Genomic DNA, 22,361 nt, shown 5'->3' with positions numbered 1-22,361 from the left:
GCGGCGTTTTATTTCAAGGAGCCGTCTAGGGCGCGCTCGGGAATCTGCTCCTCCACACACGTCAAGGTCTTCCGTAGTGTTGGCCAAGTGATGCGGAGGGATTCCTTGTCCACTTGCCACTGTCGTCCAGTCCGGGAGGAGACTGAGGAAGCCCTGCCAGCAAGCCTCCGGGCTCCCCGCGTCGCCCAGGCCCTGCTCTGGGAGCTCGGCTGAGTCCCGGAGCGCGTCGCGGCGGGCGGCGGGCGGCGGGGGGTCTTTGCTCTCGCGCACTTGGCTCTCAGCCGCGTGCCTTCCTGCCTGAACCGACGCGCCGCAGACCCGAGCGCCGAGGCAGGGAGCGCGAGCCGCCAAGGGAACGGTGTGGCGCGCTGTCAGCCACGGCGGCGCACTGGGCGCCCTCCTCCCCCCAGCCCCGCAGACGCCCCAGCTAGCAGGGCCCCTGGTGCCCCCACTTTGCAGCTGAGGACAGTGCAGGCCCACAGAGCGGGGCCGCGAGCGGCCCGACGGACTGGCGCGTGCTTGGGGCAGGGCGCCGGGGGGGCCTCCTCAGCTGCTCGCCGCCGCCCGCGTCACCCCAGACAGCTTGGACGAGCGACCGCGGCTGCGGGCTGGGCTGCTCGGCCACCGCAGCCCCTCTGCGCACCTGCCCCTGCTGCCCGCGCTTCCCGACCGCCGCCGCCACCGCGCGGGGGGCATGGGGGGTGGGGCAAAGGCCGCCCCACGGGAAGCCCTGCGGGCATATGCCTCCGCTTCCAGGGCCACCTGACTGTGGTGTTTGGGGAAAGACGTCAGACTCCTGGCTTCTCCCACAGCTACCCGCGGTGCCAGGGCCCCCGCTCTCATGGCCGCTGTCCTGAGAAGACGCGGTCTCTGGGGCCACCGTCCGCCCCGGGGGGTGCAACTTCCACCACAGGGCCGGGCCACACCAAGCACTCAGGACGAAGACACAAGTTTTGAGGATTTCACCCAAGTGAAATGTCGCCAATATCAAATGTCCTTGCTCTGGCAGTAGTCACAAGCCAGACCCCGGTTTGGGAAGGAGCTCACCCTGCAGTTCCCCCACCCCACAAACACAGCACTCTACTGGCAAAGTTGAATTTGGGTCTCTGTGATTAACATTATGCAGTTTGAGTTTTCTTTTTAATGGACTCTTGGGCCCCAGGCTCCAATTTTCAGCAGGATTCAAGGTCCCAAGATTTGGGCGTGTCCAGATGGGAGGTGGGAGGGGGAGGGGAGGGTTGCATTATCCCGGAAGAAACCTCATGGCCCAGGCAAAATCCTCGGTCACAATCATAATGTCAGAAAAAAAAGAATCGAAAGGAAAAGATGTTGAACAGGACAAGGAGGGTTTTGTCCATATTGGGAATATAAACATCCAGAACCTCTTGGCTGGCTGTGAAGCTCCAGAAACTCTGAGGGCAAATGTGGTTTCAGCTCCTGCTCACCCCTCCAGCCCAGACACGCCGGTCAGAGAGCGCAGGCTTGCTGGGCTGCTGGGGCTGCTTCTCTCCTCTCCCCTCTAACGGAAGTACCGTTCACATACAATATCATATGTTTCAGGTGCACAGCATAGCGATTCAACAATTATATACAACTGACTCTTGAACAACACGGGGGTTAGGGGCGCCCACCACCTGCACAGTTGAAAATGCACAAAAACCCACTTCTGACTCCCCCAAAACTTAACAACTAATAGCCTACTGTTGACCAGAAGCCTTACTGATAACATCAACAGTCGGTTAACACGTATTTTGTATGTTGTACGTATGATAAACTGTATTCTTACAATAAAGTAAGCTGGAGAAAAGAAAATGTTATTAAGAAAATCACAAGGAAGAGAAAATACATTTACAGTAGTATACAGTAAAAATCCGCGTATAAATGGACCCACGCGGTTCAAACCTGTGTTGTCCAAGGAGTCAACTGTACCTTACGTAATGCTCACCGTGGTAAGTGTAGTTGTCATCTGTAATTCCACTGCTGGGTATTTACCCAAAGAAAATGAAAACACAAATTCAGAAAGATATATGCACCCTTATGTTTATTGCCCTCTCTAGATGCTCAAAATCTCTAAGGCCTGCAAAGTCCCAAAGGGAGTTGGTAAATCTCCAAGGAACCACTGCTGCTCTTACCCCCTGTGCCCACACGATGGCACCAGAGAGCCAGTTTCTACGGCTGCAGGGAAAGGGTTGAGCAAGGCCGGTGCAGGGGTGGGGGTGGGGAGCGGAGGTTCTAGGTGAGGAGTGTGCTCTTCCTGCAGACTCCCACAAGCTGCCCTGGCCTTGGGCTCCCAAGACACAGCTCTCAGTCACTGTGCCGCTTCAGTCCTGTTCTGTCCTGTAGTCCATTTAGGAGGCAGGCAAAATTCTCTTTTAGTCAAGAGTCTCAACCTTGGGTGTCTTCAGGGCCAGGTGCTAAGTCAGAAGGTGCCCAGGCACCAGGGCAGGTTCCAGTCTCCCCCCAGCCCGCTACTGTCCCCTGGTAATGTGGGCCTGTTGGGGGAAGGACTCCCCCCCCCCCAAAGAGTTCAGAAAAAAGAGGAATTCATGTTTCTAAGTGAATCTCTTTCAAATACAGGCAACTAAGTCCTTTACTATCAGGTTCACTGAGGTTGCCACCCCTGTGATCATCATTCAGAATAATTCCACAGTCCTAAAAAAGTTCCCTTGTGCCCATCTGAAACCAGTCTACTCCTCCCCAGGGCTGACCCCTGGCAACAACTGGTCTGTTCCCGTCACAACCGTTTTGCAAATGGAATCAGAGGGTACTTAGTCTTCAGCGGCTCACTTTATCAGTTAGCCTGATGCATGTGAGACTCTCCCTATTGTTGTGGCTATCAGCTGTTCACGCCTTTCTATGGCTGAGTCCCATCAGACTAATGAAACACAGTTGTCCCAATTTGACCAGTTCGAACTAGATCTGTGTCATTTTGATGTATCCTCATTCTTTGATCACTTCCTTTCTGGCAAACAAGATGTTCTAGACTTTCGTGTGTGTGTGTGTGTGTGTGTGTGTGTGTGTGTGTGTGTGTGTTTTAATATCAAGGTAAATTCACATAACATGAATTAACCATCTTAAAACATACAGTTCAGTGGCATTTCATACATTAAACAGTAACTCCCAACTTCTTGCTCCTCCCTAGCACCTGGAACTCTTTGTTCTACTTTCTGCCTCGATGCATTTGTCTATTGTAGTTTCCACAAGTGGAACCACACAGAGGCGCCTGGGTGGCTCAGTTGGTTAAGCTTCCAACTCTTGATTTTGGCTCAGCTCACGATCTCAGGGTTGTGAGATTGAGCCCCGCATCAGGCTCTGTGCTGGGAGTGGAGCCTGCTTAAGACTCTTTCTCCTCCTTCTGCCCCTCCACTACTTGCACACGTGTGCACTCTCACTCTCTCCCTCTCTAAGAAAAAAAAGGTGGAATCACACATATTTGCCCTTTTGTGTCTGGTTTATTTCACTTAGCCTAATGTTTTCAAAGCTTGTGTGGTAGCATGGATCAGAATTTCATTCCTTTTTAAGGCTAAGATTCCATTGTATGGGTATGCCACATTTTGCTTATCCATTCATCTCTTGATGGACACAAGTTGTTTCCACGTTTTGGCTATTGTGAATAACTTTTCAGTGAACCTCCACTGTGAGTATCATTCTAGGTCCCTGTTTTCAATTCTTCGGGGTATCTTAAGAGTAGAATTGCTGGGTCATATGATAACTCTATGTTTAACTTTTTGAGGAGCGGCCAAACTGTTTTCCACAGAGGCTGCCCCATTTTACATTCCCACCAGCAATGCACAAGGGTCCTGATTTTTCCACATCCTCACTAACACTTGTTTGTCTTTCTCTTTTTCTTATAATAGCCATCTGAATGGGCCTGAAATGGTATCTCATGTGGTTTTTGTTTGCATTTCCCTGATGTCTAATGATGTTGAGCATCTTTTTATGTGCTAGTTGCCTACTTGTACTTCTGCTTTGGTGAAGCATCTATTCAAGTCCTTTGCCCATTTTTAAATTAATGGTTTGTCTTGTTGTTGTTGAACTCAACAACCATCATGAGATATGTGTTTTGCAACTATTTTCTCCCCTTATATGGATTATTTTTTAATTTTTTGATAGTGTCCTTTGAAGAAAAAAGGTCTTAATTTTGATGGGGTCCAATTTATCTGTTTGTTCTTTGACTGCTTATGCTACTGGTGTCATATTTAAGAAGCCCTTGCCTTACCCATGGTGACAAAGAGCAACACCTATGTTTTTTCTCAGAGTTTTATAGTTTAGAAGACTTTTTTAAAAAAAGATTTTATTTATTTATTTGAGAGATAGAGAGAGAACAAGAGTGGGGTATAGGGGCAGAGGGAGAGGGAGAAGCAGACTCCCCACTGAGCAGGAAGTCTGACTCAGGGCTCGATCCCAGGACCCTGAGATCATGACCTGAGCCAAAGGCAGACGCTTAACCCATTGAGCCACACAGATGCCCCTAGAAGACACTTTATAAGAGTCTTAGATATATTTAGGTTTTGGATTTACTTTGAGTTAATTTTTGTAAAACATATGAGGTGAGGGCCCAATTTCATTCCTTTGCATGTGGAACTTCCAGTTGTCCCAGCACCATTTGTTCAAGAGACTATGCTCTTCCCACCAAGTGGTCCTGGCACCCTTGTCAAAATCAATGGACTGTAACTGGGGGTTTGTTTCTGGACTCTCAATTCTATTCCCTTGATCTTTGTCTCTCCCAGGGCCAGTACCACTCTGTTTTGATTACTGTTGCTTTGTAGCAAGTTTTGAAATCAAGAACTATGGGTCTTTCAAGTATGTTTTACTTTCTCAGGATTATTTTGGTTAATTGGGGCCCGTTGAAATTCCATGTGAATTTTAGAATCAGCTTTTTTATTTCTGTACAAATCTGATGGGATTTTGATAGGGGTTGCATTAAGCCTATGGAATATTTTATTGTCATATTAGCAATATTAAATCTTCCATTCCAGGGGCACCTGGGTGGCTCAGTCAGTTAAGCATCTGCCTTCAGCTCAGGTCATGATCCCAGAGTGCTGGGATAGGGCCCCTAATTGGGCTCCCTGCTCAGTGGGGAGCCTGTTTCTCCCTCTCCCTCTGCCACTCCCCCTGCTTGTGCTCTCTCACTCAGTCAAATAAATAAATAAATCTTAAAAAAATATCTTCCAGTCCAGAAACAAGGTTGTCTCCTCATTTACTTAGGTATTATTTAATTTCCCTCAGAATAGCAACAGAGGCAAATAAAAATGAAATTTTGGAAAGAAAAGCACATAGATGGGTTTAAAAAAATTTTATAAGCACATAAGGGAAAAGTCAAGAAACCAGCTTGGCTTCTCATCAAAGTCATCAAAGGTTAGTGACACCATGTATGTCTGGAGGGGCTTTGGGGGCCAGCTGACATCAAGCAGGCCAAAAATCCATTTAAGAAATAATGAGACTTTCACCTCTGGACACTCTACAGAGCACTTTCTACACACTGGCAAATATCTGGAAGGTTATTTTCTGGAAATGTTTAAAACCAAAGGCCTCTTGACTAGGGGCACTGAGATCAAATGAAGGTGTGCTATCCCAGCACAATATTGAAGTGAGAAAATACATACTGAATCCTACACATCTCCCACTGAGCTCCTGGAACTCTGGCAACCAGCCCTTTACCCTTCTCTGGCCAGAGGTTGGTAGAGTCTGATTTCTCAGGGGACTCTGACAGCCCATAGAAAAAGACCTAAAGATACTGAATAAGGGTCCCCAAATGAACTTCCCAGTTAGAAAATTGGACAGTGAAGTCCAAATTCAGTAAGCTGTAAACACAAGCTCAGAGCTTTCAAACTTGAGAAAAAAAATTTTTAATTGAGGCATAATTTACTTACAACAAAGTGAAGTTTTTTTTTTTTTTTGGTTCAAACATTCGTAAAACCACCATTGGAATCAGGATAAAGAACAGTTTCATCATCCCCAAAGTGAAACATCTTTTTAATCTCCAACATTTAACATGAACATACAAATCATACAAAGTACATGGCTTGAAAGAAATGGAGACTGTACATATGCTCAGAGATAATGCATTCCACTCAGGAACAGAGAATAGGACTTCCCTTCAGAAGTAACATTCTGAGAACCATAGGACATTTGTTAGAAATGCAAAATATGATAGCAGAAATTAAAAACCCATTGGATGGGCATTTATCCCAGAGAAACAAAGACTTCTATTCATCTCCATGCGTACATGATTGTTTATAGCAGCTTTATTCATAATAACCCCAAAATGGAAACAACTGAAATGTCCTACAGTGGGTTAATGGTTAAACAAACAGTGATGCATCCTACTCAGCAATAAAGGTAGATGAACAGGAGTGACATTATGGAAATGGTAGAGTAGGACGCTCCAGGAATCCATCCCTCCACTGAAACAATAATTGAGCTGGCAGGAACTGTCTGAAGCAAGTGTTTGGGAACTCTAGAATCTAATCAAATACCTACAGCATCCAGGGGAGAGCTTGGTGAAGAGGCTTGTAAATTTTAGTGAATTTCCATGTTTCCGTGCTTCCAGCGGCTAACACCCTGCATCCTCCAGCACCATAGCAGGCAGCCACAGGCACAGGGGCCTGTGTTCATGGTGGGCCTTACTGGGGCAAAAGGACCCTGTCCTTCAAAACTCAGGTTTGTTTTGTTTTGTTTTGACTGCTGGTTGCTGCTATTGACTGCTGAGGGGCTAGCACAGAGGCTGATCATTCAACCCTCACAATCTGAAGCAACTTCCCTACCACAACAGAATTTAAAGAGACAGTACTTTTTAAATATTTTATTTTATTTTTCCCCCTTTGGAAGCCAGATACTTAAAGAAATCTTTGTCAAGTTACTAGATGACCACAGGAAACAGAAACTTCAGTGACCACACACAATAAGGAATACACACTTTCCAAATTGTTTGGAAAAGTCACAAACAGATGGGTCTAGCCTTCAACAAACAAACATCAGCAGATCCTGAGTATGGGAATATGTATTTTCCAGAGTTATCATATATTTAGAATGTCCAGTTCTCAAGAAAAAAAAAACAAAAACAAAGATATGTGTTAGTTTGCTAGGGCTGCTGTAATAACGTACCACAGACTGGGTGGCTTACACAACAGACATTTATTATCTCATAGTTCTGGAGGCTAGAAGTCTGAGATCAAGGTGTCATCAAGGTTGGTTCCTTCTGAGGGTACTGAGTGAGAATATGTTCCATCCCTCTCTGTCAGCTTCTGGTGGTTCGCTGGTGATCTCTGGCATTTCTTGGCTTATAAATCTCTGCTTTTATATTCACATGTTATTCTCTCTATGTGTGTGTCTGCATCCAAAATTTTCTCTTTTCATATGGACATAAGTCATGTTGGGTTAGGAGACCACTCTACTCTAGTATGGCCTCATCTTAACTGATTTCATTTGCAATGACCCTATATCACATAAATAAACTCACATTCTGGGGTTTTGGACTTCCACATATGAATTTTGAAGGGACACAGTTTAACCTGTAACTTAGAGGTAAGGCAATCAAAATTATCCAGTTTGAAAAATAAAAAAGAAGAATGAAGAAAAATGCCTCAGGCCAAAACCTGAGGTATCAGTGTGATACCATCAAGAATACCAACAGAGGGATGTCTGGCTGGCTCAGTCAATAGAGCATGCGACTCTTGATCTTGGGGTTGTGAGTTCAAGCCCCATGTTGGGTGTAGAAATTACTCAACAAATAAAATCTTAAAAAGAATACCAACTATCTACCAATAGTAGATAAAGAGAAAGGGACAGAAACTATTTGAAGAAATAATGGCTGACAACTTCCCAAATCTGATGAAAAGCATGATGTGATTCGGAAAAGAATATTTGGGGAAAACAACTTTGTTTTTCTGAGTTGGTGCTTAGGCATTTTACCTAGTATGATAACCCTGCACACACCCATACTCTGGATATTTAGATAAGGAATTGAGTTTAGGATGCCCACCATAAGTTCCTGTTTTACTTTTCCCAGGCACCTTTAAAAGTAATCACTTTATTGTTGAGCCCACAAAAAGTGACCTACACCCCAACCACCTTGTAAGTAATAGGTCCTTGCTACCTGCTCTCTATCTCCTGCTTGCTTATGACCTGGGGAGCTGCCCTCCCTCCACTGGCTCAGTTGCACCTCCTCACATCTGGGATCTCTGAGTAATAATAACTCTGGTAGCTACTTTCTTGTGTGGGTGTATTGAAACTGTGTCTTCAATCAAAATGACCTCATGGGTCTCACTTCCCATCCAGAGGGAACTTGGATGCTGAGGGAGCTACTTGCTGACCCCCATGTGGGTGGCTTGTGCCCTCTCATTCATCAGGTCATAATCTACATATTCTTAATTCAATACTGCAGCTCTGTCTTCCCTACAATATGATAATGCATACCTAATAACCTCAATGAACTCAATGCAGGATAAACTCAAACTGATCCACACCAACACACATGATAGTCTTATTGTCAAAACTCAAAGACAAAGAGAGAATCTTGAAAGCAGCAAGAGAGAGGTTACTCATCACATTCAAGGGATTCTTAATAAGGTTAACAGCTGATTTCTCATCAGAAGCTATGGAAGCCAGAAAGCAGAGGGATGATATATTTGTAGACCTGAAAGGAAAAGAAACTCTCAACCAAGATTTCTATATCTGGCGAAAGTATCCCTTGGGAATGAAGGAAAAATTAAGACATTTCCAAATAAACAAAAACAGAGGGAGTTCGTAGACCTGCCCTACAAGAAATGCCAAAGGGGGTCTTTCAGGCGAAATTGAAAGGACATTAGACAGTAACTCAAAGCTATAGGAAGAAATAAGAACAATGCTAATGGCAAGTATATAAGTAAATGTTAAGGTCAATGTGATTGTGTTTTGGGTTTATAACCCCTCCTTTTTTCTATATGAAAAGATAAATGCATGATGCAATAATTGCAAATCTGTGTTAATGGTGTGATGGGTGACAATAACAGTATAAAGAGAGGAGAAGACGTATAGGAGCAGAGTGTTTGTGCACAATTGTAACTCAGTTGCTGTTATTCATACTAAGTTGTTATAAATGTAAGGTTTTCATCATAACCGCCAAAGTAACCACTAAGATAGTAACTGAAAATATATATAGAAAAGGACAGAAAGGAACCAAAATTGTACATTACCAAATTCAATTAAATACAAAATCAAGAGAGTAATAGAGGAATTGAGGAAAAAGACATATAAGACATAAAAAAAGCAAACACTAAATGGCAGAAGAAAGTCCTTCCTTATCAGTAATTATATTAAATGTAAATAGATTAAACTCTCCAATTAGTAGGCAGAGATTATTTTAAAATGTATAAAAATAATCCGTCTATATGTTGTCTACAAGAAACTCATTTTAGATATAAAACACAGAGAAGTTGAAAGCAAAAGGATGAAAGAAGATATTCCATGAAAATAGTAACCTGAAGAGGGCTGGGTAGCTATATTATTGTTAGACAAAGTACACTCTAAGTCAAAAGATTACAAGAGGCAAAGAACATTAAATATTGATAAAAGGGTCAACCCATCCAGAAGATATAACTATTATTTGTGTATTTTTACTTTATTGTTGTTTTTTTTAAGATTTTATTTATTTATTTGACAGAGAGAGAGAGAGAGAGGGAACACAAGCAGGGGGAGTGGGAGAGGGAGAAGCAGGCTCTGCACCGAGCAGGGAGCCTGATGTGGGGCTCGATCCCAGGACCCTGGGGTCATGACCTTAGCTGAAGGCAGATGCTTAATGACTGAGCCACCCAGGCACTCCAAGAAGATATAACTATTATAAACATATACACACTTAACAACAGAGCCCAAAAATATATCAAAATTTCACAAAATTGGATAGCAAAGTAGGTCTACTATAATAGAGAAGTCAATACCCTACCTCAATAATAGATAGAACTAAACAGAAGATCAATAAAGATATGGAGCACTTGAGCAACACTATAAACCAAATGTAGACCTTACAGACATTCAGAAAACTCCACTGAACAATAGCAGAATATACATTTTTCTCAAGTGTATCTGGAATAATCTCCAAGATGCATTAGGCCACAAAACAAGTCTTATTAAATTTAATAAGTTTTAAAAAATTCAAGCCATACAAAATGTATTTTCTGATCACAATGGAATGAAACTAGAAATTGACAGAAAATTGGAAAATTCACAAATAGGTGGCAGCTGAACAGCATTTCTTAAACAATCACTGAATCAAAGGAGAAATCACAAGGGAATTTAAGAAATGCCTTCAGATGAATGAAAACAAAATCAAAACATACCACACTTGTAGGATGCAGTGAAAGCAGTGTAAAGAGGGAAATTTATATATCTTCAAAAAGAAGAAAGATCCCCAATTGATAATCTAATTATGTAACTTAAGGAACTAGAAGATGCAGAGCAAATTAATCCAAAGCTAGCAGAAGAAAGGAGACAATAAAGATTAGAATAAAGATAAATAAAACACAGAGTAGAAAGTTATGTAGAAAATCAACAAAACCAAAAGTCGATTTTTGAAATAATCAACAAGATTGTGAATCCTTTAGTTAGATTGACTAAGAAAAAAAAGTGAAGATTCAAATTACTAAAATCTTTTTTTTTTTAAAGATTTATTTATTTATTTGACACAGAGAGAGAGACAGCTAGAGAGGGAACACAAGCAGGGGGAGTGGGAGAAGGAGAAGCAGGCTCCCGGCCGAGTAGGGAGCCCAATGCGGGGCTTGATCCCAGGACCCTGGGATCATGACCCGAGCCGAAGGCAGATGCTTAATGACTGAGCCACCCAGGCGCCCCCAAATTACTAAAATCTTAAATGAAAATGGGAACATTACTACTGATTATACAGAATTAAAAGGATTATAAGAGAATACTATGAACAACTGTATGTTAACAAATTGGATAACCTGGATGAAATGGGCAGATTTCCAGAAACACACAACCTACCAAGACTGAATCATGAATAGAAAATCTGAATAGACAAATAAATAGTAAGTAAACCAATTCAGTAATCAAAAACCACCCAACAAAGAAAACCCCTGGAACAGATGGTTTCACTGAATTCTACCAAACATTTAAAGAACTAATATCAATCCTTTCCAAACTTTTCCAAAAAATTGAAGAGGGGGAAACACTTCCTATCTCATTCTATGAAGCCAGCATTTCCCTGATAACAAAGCCAGAGGACACTACAAGAGGAGAAAACTAAGACTGATATCCCTTATGAATATTGATGTAAAAATCTTCAATGAAATACTAGCAAACTGAATTCAGCAGCATATTAAGAGGATTATATGCCATGACCATGTGAGATTTATATCTGGAATGCAAGAATGGTTCAATTTATGAAAGGCAATCAAATATGCCACATTAAAGAAAAATGAAAATAAACCCCACATGATGATCTCAATTGATGCCAAAAAAGCATTTGACAAAATTCAACACACTTTCCTGATTAAAAAAAACACTCAGCAAACTAGTAATAGAAAAAACCTACCTCAACATAATAAAAACCATGTATGAAAACTCCACACTTAATGTCCAACTCAACGGTAAAAAGACCGAAAATTTTCCCACTAGGATCAGGAACAAGGCAAGGATGCCTGCTTTTGCCACTTGTATTCAACATAGTACTAGAAGTTCTATCCAGAGCAATTACAAACCCCTAAGAATCACACACACACACACACACACACATACACACACACATACACACACACACACAAGCAAAGAAAAGGCCAGGACCAGATGGCTTCACTGGTGAATTCTACCAAACATTTACAAAAAATTAACACCAGTCCTCATCAAAGTTCCCAAAAAATTGAAAAGGAGGGAACGCTTCCAAGCTCATTTTATGAGATCATGATTACCCTCATAGCAAAGCCAAAAAAAGACACTACAAGACAAGAAAACTTCAGGTCAATACCCCTTATGAATATAGATTACAAAATCCTTGACAAAATACTATCAAAGTAAATTCGGCAGCATATTAAAAGGATTATGTGTCGTGACTAGGTGGGATTTGTGCCCACAATACCAGGGTGCTTCTTAATGAGAAACTCAATCAATGTAATGCATCACATTAGTAGAACGAAGGCAGAACAGAGAACGGAGAATGGCTCGGGTGAAATAGCCAGACCACCTCCAGTTCAACTCCTTCACCTTCTCATTCCTCGACTCTTTGGCATGCGTTCCTCCACAGAAACAGCTCTGCATAAAACGAAACAGCACTAAAACCTAAAGTTACTTCTTCCTTCTCGCCTGGTCACAACCATCTGCAGCACTGGCACCACTGACCAGTCTGTGCCTCTTGAGCTGGAATCATCCCCTGGCTTCCATGACGCCACTGACTTTGTGCTCTCTCTGTCCGTGCCTCTGTCTGGGTCACAGGCACTAAATATTTACTTGATCATTAAATACTGAGTATCTTAACAGTCAGGCCAATGCCCTCTTCACTTCTTCCACATCGCCTTCCATTCGGATGATTGTCTTCAATTACCACTGATACATCAGTGACACCCAAACATACTTTGTGCCCAGGCCTCACCCCTCTGGATCTCAGACCCAGATGTAGAAGTGCCTAAGTGGAGGGAGGCCTCAAAGGCATCTCAAACTCAACCTGACCAAGGCTGAACCCATGGTCTCCCTCCAAGGCCTAGTCCAGTCCCATCTAGTGTCAGTAAAAGAAACCCAGAGTCATTGTTGGCCCTCCTACAGCCTCTGTCACCACTCTGTGTTAACTTGGTCACCTGAAATCTCTCAAATCCACCCCCTTCCCTCCATCTCCATCACCACCTCATTCCAAGGCACCACCACCCCTCATCCGTGTTACTACCTTTGCTGGTCACCTGGTCTACCCACACCTACTCCTGGCCCTGTTCACTTTGTTCTCCACACTGCCACCAGAGCGATTTTTTCAAAACACATATGTAGTCTGGGACACAGGCACAGAGAGACTGAGCTGCTTGCCTGAGGCCACACAGAAGGTAGTGACCCAGACTGGGAGAAAGGGAATTGGCTTTTTGGGCCCCGCCCTAAACTCTCACACTCCCCTGGGCTCAAACCCTCATCCCCATGATTGCTGGGCTGTGGCTAAGGCTCAGGTCAGAGTCAGCCAGGATAACTTTTCTGCAACCAAAGTAAGGTTTTAGCTATTTCTGGGATATCTCTTCTGTTCCCAGAATCTGCATGGGAGAGATCCCTGCTAAGGAATATGTTCAGGTGGATGCTCCACCCAGGGTGCTGAGCGTGGGAATGCCAGCAAGCCCTGACTTACTCGCTGCCATCTCTACAGCCACTCTGGGCTAGAGGGGCTTCAGGCCAGCTTCTGAGCCACATGGTTCAGCAACTGCAGTGTCACTGATTGTGACTTCAAGGGCTTCTGATGTCGCAGTGATCCTGTGGGCCTGGCCTGCTGGGGCCCCAGGGCCAGTGCTCCTGTGGCAGCATGGCAGCCAGGGCCATGGCCAGCTTCCACCCTTCTGGCGTCACATAAGTGAGCCCGTGAGTAGCCTGCAGCTTGGATGGTCCACTCACCCACTCCTTTCTGGCTGGAGGCTCTGTGTACCCAGGCCTGTGCCTCTCTATGTCACTGAACCAAGAGAGTGTTGTAGCCAGGGGGAACCAGGCTTGGGGGGTCAAGGGGCATAGCAGCTCTCATACCTGCTGTCTTCCTGACACTGCCAGGGCACCCTGAGCCAAGCTCCCATCATGGTCACTACTAGGATTTAGGGAGGCAGCCTGGGTGGCTGGGAAGGACAGTCCTAGATCAGCTAGGGAAGCAGGAGCAAGATGGCGCCCGGGACAGATGGCCATGGTGTCAGAGTCCTGCCCTGGCCTCTGCAGTGGCCCTTCTGCCCCTGAGGGAGGCAGATTCAGCTGTGTCAGTTTGCAGGGTCACACTGACAGCTTAGGGGGTCTGTGGGTAGGTATGGGGTGGGCCTGAGGGGCGTCCCTTCCCCTGCCTCCTCCAGACTGCTGGGTTCCTGTAGTGGTGCCACTTCCTCAGGTCAATGGCTGGTATAGTCACCTCTCCCAGCCCCGTTCGGGACTGTTTGAGGCTGTAGAGCTCAGATGGCCACTCTGGACCCCACCTTGTCCCCTACTCACCAGGTGGGTCGGGATGTAGGCAAAGCACCTAACCTTTCAGAGCCTGTTTCCTTCCCTGGAAAACGGGGGTGACCGTCATCTCTGTCAGGTGGAGAACATTAAATGAGGTCACACATGGAGCTTAGCAGACACTTTGCTGAGCCCAGAGCCTGTGCCTCCCACTGTGACACAGGCGCCCATCCTGGACCAGGGCCCTCACCTGGCTTCTCAGCAGGAGGAGGACTATAGTCTATAGTGACCTGCCCGGGTTTACATGATAGTGGAGGCTGTGGGGCCAGGCCCATGAAAGAGACCCCAGTGTCCTTATAACAGTCACAGTCCAGGGTCAGAGGCCATGGAGGCCCCCACTAGCCAGCACTGGTGTAGAGAGCTGCACTTTGAACAAAGCTCTTTGCCAGGTGGGCAAGTATGTGGAAGGTCGGGAAGACTTCCTGGTGGGTCTGAGGGGCCAGGCCACAAGCCAGAGCTGCTGGCATTTCTGGCAGGACCTACACCCTGACCTACCTGCATCTGCACCATGTGCTTTAAAAAGACAGTCACTTGTGTACTGCTGGTGGGCATGGAAAATAGTACAGCTCTTCTGGAAGGTCGTTTGGCGGCTCCTTTTAAAACTAAAAATGGACTTATCATAAGCCACAGCAATTCACCGTTATATAGTCCAGAGAAACAAAGACTTGTTTTCATGCACAAACTTGCACATGAATATTCATAGCAGCTTTATTCATAATAGCCCCACACCAGGAACTACCCAGATGTAGATTGAACAAAGCATGGCAACAGTTGAGGATTAAACAAAGCATGGCACATCCATCCCATAGAATACTACTCAGCACTGAAAGAAGAGCCACCTGCTGATACGCACAACTGGGCTGGTTCCCGAGGGAATTATGCTGAGAGAAAGAAGCCAGGCTCTAGAAGATACCTCCTGCGTGGTTCCATTGGTATAACACTTGTAAAGTCACAGCAGTACAGAGACGAACACAGATTCGTGGTTGCCAGAGCTTGGGACGGGCTGTTCAGTTGAGAACCATCCCAGGTGGTAGTTACACAAAGCTGTACACATAAAATTTCACAGACACACAGACACACACACACTTACACGTGAGAGCGTGTATGACTGGTACAGTGTGGCGAGGCCAGGCATGGGTGATGGGCCAGCATGACCCAGCCCTCACTCAGCCCTGGGGGGCAGGCAGGGGCCCCGTCCTCTGTCCCCTTCGCGGTCCCAAGGGGAAGCCGAGTGTCTGGTCCAGGTCCAGCCTGGCTGCTCCCATCCCCTTCCCCACTCTGACGGGCCTCCTCTTGCCTTCCAGCCACGGCTGAAAAGTGTGCCACAGCTTAACCTCCTTCCGTGATGAACTCGAAGAACCCCAAGAAGTGCCCCCAGTATAAGAAGAGTAGAAACAAGGCCCAGGAAAAATTTGCCAGGAAGTTTCCATACAGGTACTAGACCCCGAGGCCCCTAGGGCCAAGTCCTGCCTCCCCTGAGGCCATGCCAAAGCGCATTCCAGGGGTGTATAGCGTGGACCTGGGATGAGGTTTCCCATCCACAGGGAGTTCCCTGAGCAGCTCTGTGACAGTCTGGGGTTCATCTTCGCCCCACCCCCATCTCAATCAGAGCTGAGGGCCTCTAGATAGGTGCCCGGGACCCCTGGGGCCATCCCAGAGCCGTAGCCGGCTCTTTCTCTCTGAGTCAGTGGCCTCGTGGGAACCACCTGAGGAGCACATTCATAAACACCTACCCCTGCCAAAGGTGTGATGGGGTCAGACTGGGGTGGGGTGTAGTTTGTAAAGCCCTAGGGCACTTGGAAATCAGTAGAGACCCCCAGACTGGGCCGCACTGGGGCCTCGGCCAGTGGCAGTTACTAAATGTTCTGTGTGGCCAGGCTGTGTCCTGGATCCCATCATCAATGCACTGATAGGTCCTGACCAAAAAAAAATGTAGCAGCTTTGGAGGGCATCCTAGCTGTGTGACCTTGGGCAAGTCACTGACCTCTCTGTGCCTTAATTTCCTCATCTATAAATGGTTGTGAGTTGACATACGGGTTAATGTTGATAAAGCACTTAGAATGATGCCTGGCAAGTAGAAAGTTCCAGATGAGCGAGAACTATTCATATGGCTGGTGGCTGCAGGCTCGCTAAAGATGCCAAGTGCCCATTGCAGGTTCTCTTGGCTGACGGAACCTACTGCAGAGTTCCTGAAGCCCTGGGAGGTCACGAAGATGACCACCTCACTGAGGGATCAGCTGCCCCTGCAGAAGACGTTGGTGCCAACGAGATCCATTCCAGTCAGAGGGTAAGTCACAGGCCCAGGATGCCGACAGCTGCTGTGGCCCACCAACCACACTCAAGCTGCTGGCCTTGCACCCAGCTCTGCACAGACACTCACGTGACTCTCCCAGCAGGCTCCACTTCCAAGCTGAGGAAACCGAGGCCCAGAAAGGAGACACTGAAGTCCAGTGGTCCCTCCCACAGCAAAGCAGTTTGTGGGAGAGGCTGCACAGGACCCTCGGGTGGGCAGGCCCTGGCCTCACCTGAAGAGGGCCCTGTCCACACGTAGGGAAACAGGCCTGAGCAGGTAGCTTAGCCAACACCCTTCCACACAGCAGAGGCAAAACAGAAGAAGAGCCCGCAAGTTTCTGGTCTCCTTGCAGCCTGCTTTGAGGGTGGAGGCACTGACGGGGGACTTCGCACTGGCCACTTCTAGCCTGACCATGTGCTAACAGATGTACCCCCTACACATGGGCACACACACTGAAACACCCAGACACCCTTGGAAAGACCCCCACACGAACATTTCACATACTCGCCCTAAACTGGAACTCAGATCCGGGCTGTCCCTGGGCCATCACACACCAGCTGTGACATAATGCAGGGCTTCCGTGACCAGTTGGTGGGGAGGGGCATCCACCCCACCTCCCAAGGACCCCAGCTCCACTGTGACTGCCTCAGCCCCTCCCTCCAACTCTAAGGCTGATGTAGCTGTTGGAAAAGACAGACCAGGAGAGGAGCAGTGGCCTCACAGGGGAAGTGGCCATACAATGCTGGTGTACCTGCTGGTGGCCGTCCAGCGACTGGAGGATGACACTCACTCAGTGTCTGTGCAGGCCTGGTGGACCAAGTCCTGGCCGTGTCTGAGGCATGGCGCGGGAACCCTGTTGGGGTTCTGACGTGGACATAAGGGGGTGGCGGTTGGGAGGGCAGCAGAGGCTCAGTGTGGGGTCCCAGGGCAGGTCTGGGCTGGGAGCAGTCTTGGTCATGGCCCCAGCCGACGTCTCTGGACCCGTGGGGTTCTGTGTGGCTGTTCTAGGCTTGGGGCCCCAGATTTTACTTCACTGTCCTGCCTGAGCCCTCCGCCGCCACCGCCTCTACTGAGCCAACTTTGGGAACTCAAGCTAGTGAGCCGCCGCTTCCCTGGGCCAGGTGCTCCCGCTGTCCCCACCCGCACCTGCGCTGCCCACCCCTCCAGAGGCCTCCTCTAGAGCCCGGCTCCGAGCGGCCTCCCTCGCGGCCACAGAGCACTCCCTTCCGGACAGAGGTGAACTCAAGGGAGGGGAACCACTCTGACGGGGCTCTTCATCTCCTCAGAACCCACGCCATGTGAATAAACTTCACAGGTTCAAAACCTATTTCCGTTTGGACTGAGCATTTTGCTTTCCGAATGTCCATTTTCTCATCTATAAAATGAAGTGATGGGTGGTGTGAGGTTTAGAGAGAGTAGGAATGTCATTTCCCAAAACTGATCCCAAGGATGCACTCGCACGTGTAAGTAAAGATATTTGGACAACAGTATTCATTACAGCGCCATAGCAAAGGATCGGAGACCACCTATACATCCACTACTAGGGGGCTGTTCACTGATATACCACGGCCAGACCCCGAACTACCAGGCAGCCATTGAAATGAGGAACTAGCTCTTTATATACTGGGCTGGGGCAATCTACAATGCATATTCAGATTGTTTTAAAGCACAACAGAAGTGTGTCTGATATACTCCCATCTTGTATACATTAGGAAACAGACTGTACGTGTGTGTACGTGTGTGTGCACGTGTGTGTGTGTGTGTGTGTGTGTGTGTGGTAGGTAACAATTAGTACCTCTGGGTAGAAGAACTGGGGAACCTGGGGACAGGCCTACTATTTTCTGAAAAAAAATTTTCTTTTAAATGTTTTATTTATTTATTCATGAGAGTCAGAGAGAGAGAGAGAGAGAGGCAGAGGCAGAGGGAGAAGCAGGCTTCCCGCCTAGCAGGGAGCCCGATGTGGGACTCGATCCCAGGACCCTAGGATCATGACCTGAGCCGAAGGCAGACGCTTAACCATCTGAGCCACCCAGGCGCCCCTATTTGCTGAAATTTTAATACATGAACTTAATACCACGTTGTTGGTGGATTACAGATTCTTCAAAGAGAAGTAGTATGGAATAAAAATCAGGGACTGTTGTAATTTCTTTGGAATTTGTAATAGCAGCACCCTGTAGGAGGGTGCCTGCAGAAGATGTAAGGGTTTCCCCACTCTGTTCTACAGAGAGAGGGACCAGAAGGTCATCTTGGAGTCCTTGGCAGGGTAAATAAAATCAGGGACACTAACTATAACCCTCTCGCTAGGAGAGAAGAGTTTGGGGGCCCTGAAGATGACTAAGGTGGCTGCACTGAGCAATGTGGGTAAGTGGCCACATTGTTCTGGAAAGAAGGTGGAATGAGGTCCCCCGTGGAGTGAGAATTGAAAAGGGGCCCTCCCCAAGCCCTAGGGAGGAACCGGATGGTGGTTCCCAGCCTGCAGGAGGCAGAAGTCAATTCTGCTGTGTGCTCCTGGGGTGTCTGGGCCTGGGGAAAGGGTGCAGAGGACTGCCACGGGTCGGGGGGGACCCTGGGCCTCTGTCCATCCAGGCCCGGGTGGGGAGCAGGCTGGTTGTACCATGCACCAGGCAGCATTGGCCTGGTGGCAGAGGGAAGCAGAGACCCCAGGGTCCCCTCCCGTTGTGGTCAGAGGCAGGCTGATCTCCATTTGGACTGTGTAAGTCTCAGGACTTTTCCTCCCATGTTCACAGCTATATCGTACTTGATATTCGCAAAATATAGCACGGTGTGCCTGTGATGCAGTGTAGTGGTGTGGTGACCGATGTGTCCACCTGCCTGGGGGCTCCTTCTCCAGCCACCCCCACCTCCCCCCGCCCCCGTAACCACAGCTCTCTCCTATCCTCCTAACACTAGTATCTCAAAACAATACATTGTTTGCTTTTTTTTTGTTAGCGATATAGGATTGTATTATGCTCCATGCAACTCTTTTCCTCAGCAGCAAGTTGCTACGAGTCACCTGATGGTGCATATGGCTCATTTAATCATTTTGTTAGCATGTATAGTACTCCATGGCTTGTCCATCCTCTTTCCGACAGACACTTGGTTTCTAGTTTTTGCTGTTGTGGATGCAGCTGCTCTGAGCATTGCTACCCCGTCCCTGGTGCACACTGTTCCCTGGAGAGGTGTCACTGGCCAGAAGGCTCCCAAACGCCAGCCAACACCACCCTGTTTTCCCCGAGGGGTCCCACTGCCTGTGACCACCAGCAGCTTGTAGAAAGAAGCTCCTCTGGGTCCACCTGTGCGCTACTCTTGCTGTGGCCCCCAAGTGTTTAGGATGTAGGTGGGAGGGCATGCAGGGGCTCTTGGAGCACATGGGGCAGAACCAGTCCTGTAGGTAGAAAAAGCTCATACCAGTCACCCAACCAGAGTGAGTCCTAAAATGTGCATGGTCTCCAGTGGTTTCTCCCCTGTGAGGTGATTCTAAAGAATATTTAGGGAGTAAAGAGTTATCTGTTGGTCCCGCTGTGTCCTGAGTGTTTCTATGTACACGATGCCCTCAAAGAAGAAAACCAACCCTTCAGGAAGCATGCATCGCAGAAGTCCTCACAGGGAAATGGGCAACCCCTGAATGTCTAGCATATCACAGTGGCCCAGACAGCAACCCGGGGCACGCTGCCAGCACTTAAAGTGCGGCCACCCTGGGCTCCGACTGTCCTCGTGCCCTGACCACAGTGACAGTAAAACGTACATCAGCAGATGCTTGAAGCCTCCTGTGGACCAGGCACAGTGAACAATGTGGTCAGGAAGTGGATCTGTCTTCTAGGAATGTAGCCTACGATCACACCCTACACAAGCAGGACCGATGTATGCACGGACATTCACAGCACTGTAACGCTAAAGGACACAAATTAATCTAATTGCCTATCATTTAGGGACCAATGAAATAAAAGCAGCAAGTCTGCAATGGAATCATGGGTTCCCCTGGAGATAAAAATATGGATGCAAGTAGTTTCAATGGGGGGAGATTCCGGGGAGCCCCCCAGAGATGTGGGGAAGGGAAAGGAAGCAAAGCGTGTGCTCTTGAGCTGGCCACCACTTTGGGCACCTGGGGCTGAATCCCGGGAGAGAACTCTGTAGGTCACGCCTCAGTGTTCTCCCACCTGAGGGGCAAAAGCTGCAGTATTTACCGCCCCCCCCCCCCGCCAGCTTCTGGTGGACATAGGTTGAAGGCTGCTCGGGGACACTGACTCCCTGCACACCCAACATCCCTGTGCTCAGGCCAAGCAGGTCTGGTGGCCAGAGGAAACCTACAGGAGGGCTGCAGATGGAGCAGCTGGGAGCCATGGGGAATGCTACCCAGAAGTGCTTACTGCCACAGGGATGTGGGTTGGGGGGTGCGTATCGTGCCCAGCCTCCCTTGAGGCAGGAGCGTTGCAGGAATGGTAGGCTCTGGAATGTATAATCCACGGTCTGTGTCTTCAACATTCTGCTGCCCGGGAAGGGAATGGCTCACTCTCATGGACCACGTGGAGAAGGGCTACATAGAGCCTAGGGCTGGAGGAGCCACAGGACAGAAGGCCTGTACCCCCCGTGGCTTCATGGAGCAGCTGTTTTGACCACCTCCTGCTACACAAGAGAAACCAGCTGATCCAAGTCATCGTTGCTGAGCCTTCGCCACAGACAGCGGCGCCTTCACTCCGGGAAGAGAGCTCCAGCCCCATGGGGAAGGGCGGCACCCTGACACCTGGCCCACGGACCTCGTGGGGTGCTGTAGCAGCCCAGCAAGCTGAGCTGGTGCCCGCCCCCAGACCATGCAGCCAGGTGCCAAGGCCAGCAGATGCAGCCGGCTGCAATCCCCAAACTGAATAATGCATGAAGCAGTGTTGTGACAAAGAACCAGGGGTTTGTTTTAGCAAAATTTTAAATCATAGAACTCTGCCTCCCAGGAATCTGCCTGGATGACAAAGCCACAACAGAAAACTGAAAAACAAAACAAAACAAACCAAACCAACGCCATAACTACAAAAGTCCGGGAAACATTTTCCTGACAAAGCCAAAAACAACAGAACACTGAAACATTTTAAACAAGTCTTTGTAACCCAATCCACTGGTGTCATTTCCTTGCTGGGGAGGCTGCTGGCCAGCACCACTCAGCTCTGAGAGATGGAAAACCATGAAATAGAAGACAGTTGCCAGTAAGCTAAAATGCCAAGTGACCTTCAGTTGGTGTGTTTGATTCCTTCAGGAACTGGGGCAGTCTTTTAACAGAAAAGTCACTGAAGGATGCCAGGTTGAGCCCCCCTCCCCCGGCACCTTCTTGTCTTGTCCAGCTGTTCACGTGAGACCCTGTCTTCCTCGGGCCATCTGATGACCCAGCTGAGACCTTGCTGTTGAGGGGTGGGCAGTCAGCCTCTGATCTGTGAGGACAGACACGTTCTGGCACCAGCCCGAGAAGACGCAGGTCAGAGGACACCAGAGCAGGAGGAACTCCCCAGGGCCCGCACGAGAGGAAGAGGCGCCTCCAGCAAGTGCGGGCCTGGAGTGTGGCCATTGTACTCACAACAGAGGGTGTGACACCAAGTGCCATCAGCGGGGGGGGGGGGGGGGGGGGGGGTGCGCAGTGGAGTGCCTGCCCGCAGGAGGGAGTGTGCGTGCATGTGACAAGCTTCAGGAGGCAGGAGGCATTGAAGGAGATGACAGCAGGCACTGTGACTGCAGAGCCGGAGGGCGACTTCTAATGGTGATGACCTGGAGCAGGGGGAGGGGGGCATCTGGATGGGGGATAACTTCAACAAACAGGTCGCATCAAAGGCTGTGTGGGCACTGAGGGAGCTTGGAACAAAGGTGTGTGCCATCGAAGCACGTGGGATGACTGACCATGAGGTGGCACGTGACACAGTGTGCATAGGTATATGAGGGAGCG

The 22,361-nt window shown here is 47.9% G+C and overlaps 1 protein-coding gene across 1 annotated transcript; it reads left to right on the top strand.

Moving 5' to 3' along the window:
* Positions 1-15,493: 15,493 nt before the first annotated feature.
* Positions 15,494-17,621, top strand: C1H3orf22 (chromosome 1 C3orf22 homolog). The gene is made up of 3 exons (XM_078059189.1): positions 15,494-15,582; positions 16,304-16,435; positions 17,450-17,621. The coding sequence occupies exons 1-3, from the start codon at positions 15,494-15,496 to the stop codon at positions 17,619-17,621; spliced, it is 393 nt and encodes a 130-aa protein (XP_077915315.1).
* The last annotated feature ends 4,740 nt before the right edge of the window (positions 17,622-22,361 follow it).

The sequence above is a fragment of the Halichoerus grypus genome, chromosome 1 (genome assembly GCF_964656455.1).
Source record: "Halichoerus grypus chromosome 1, mHalGry1.hap1.1, whole genome shotgun sequence".
In the NCBI taxonomy this organism is placed as follows: Eukaryota; Metazoa; Chordata; class Mammalia; order Carnivora; family Phocidae; genus Halichoerus; species Halichoerus grypus.
Note: the sequence above shows the minus strand (reverse complement) of the source record. Positions and strands in the feature narration are given on the sequence as shown.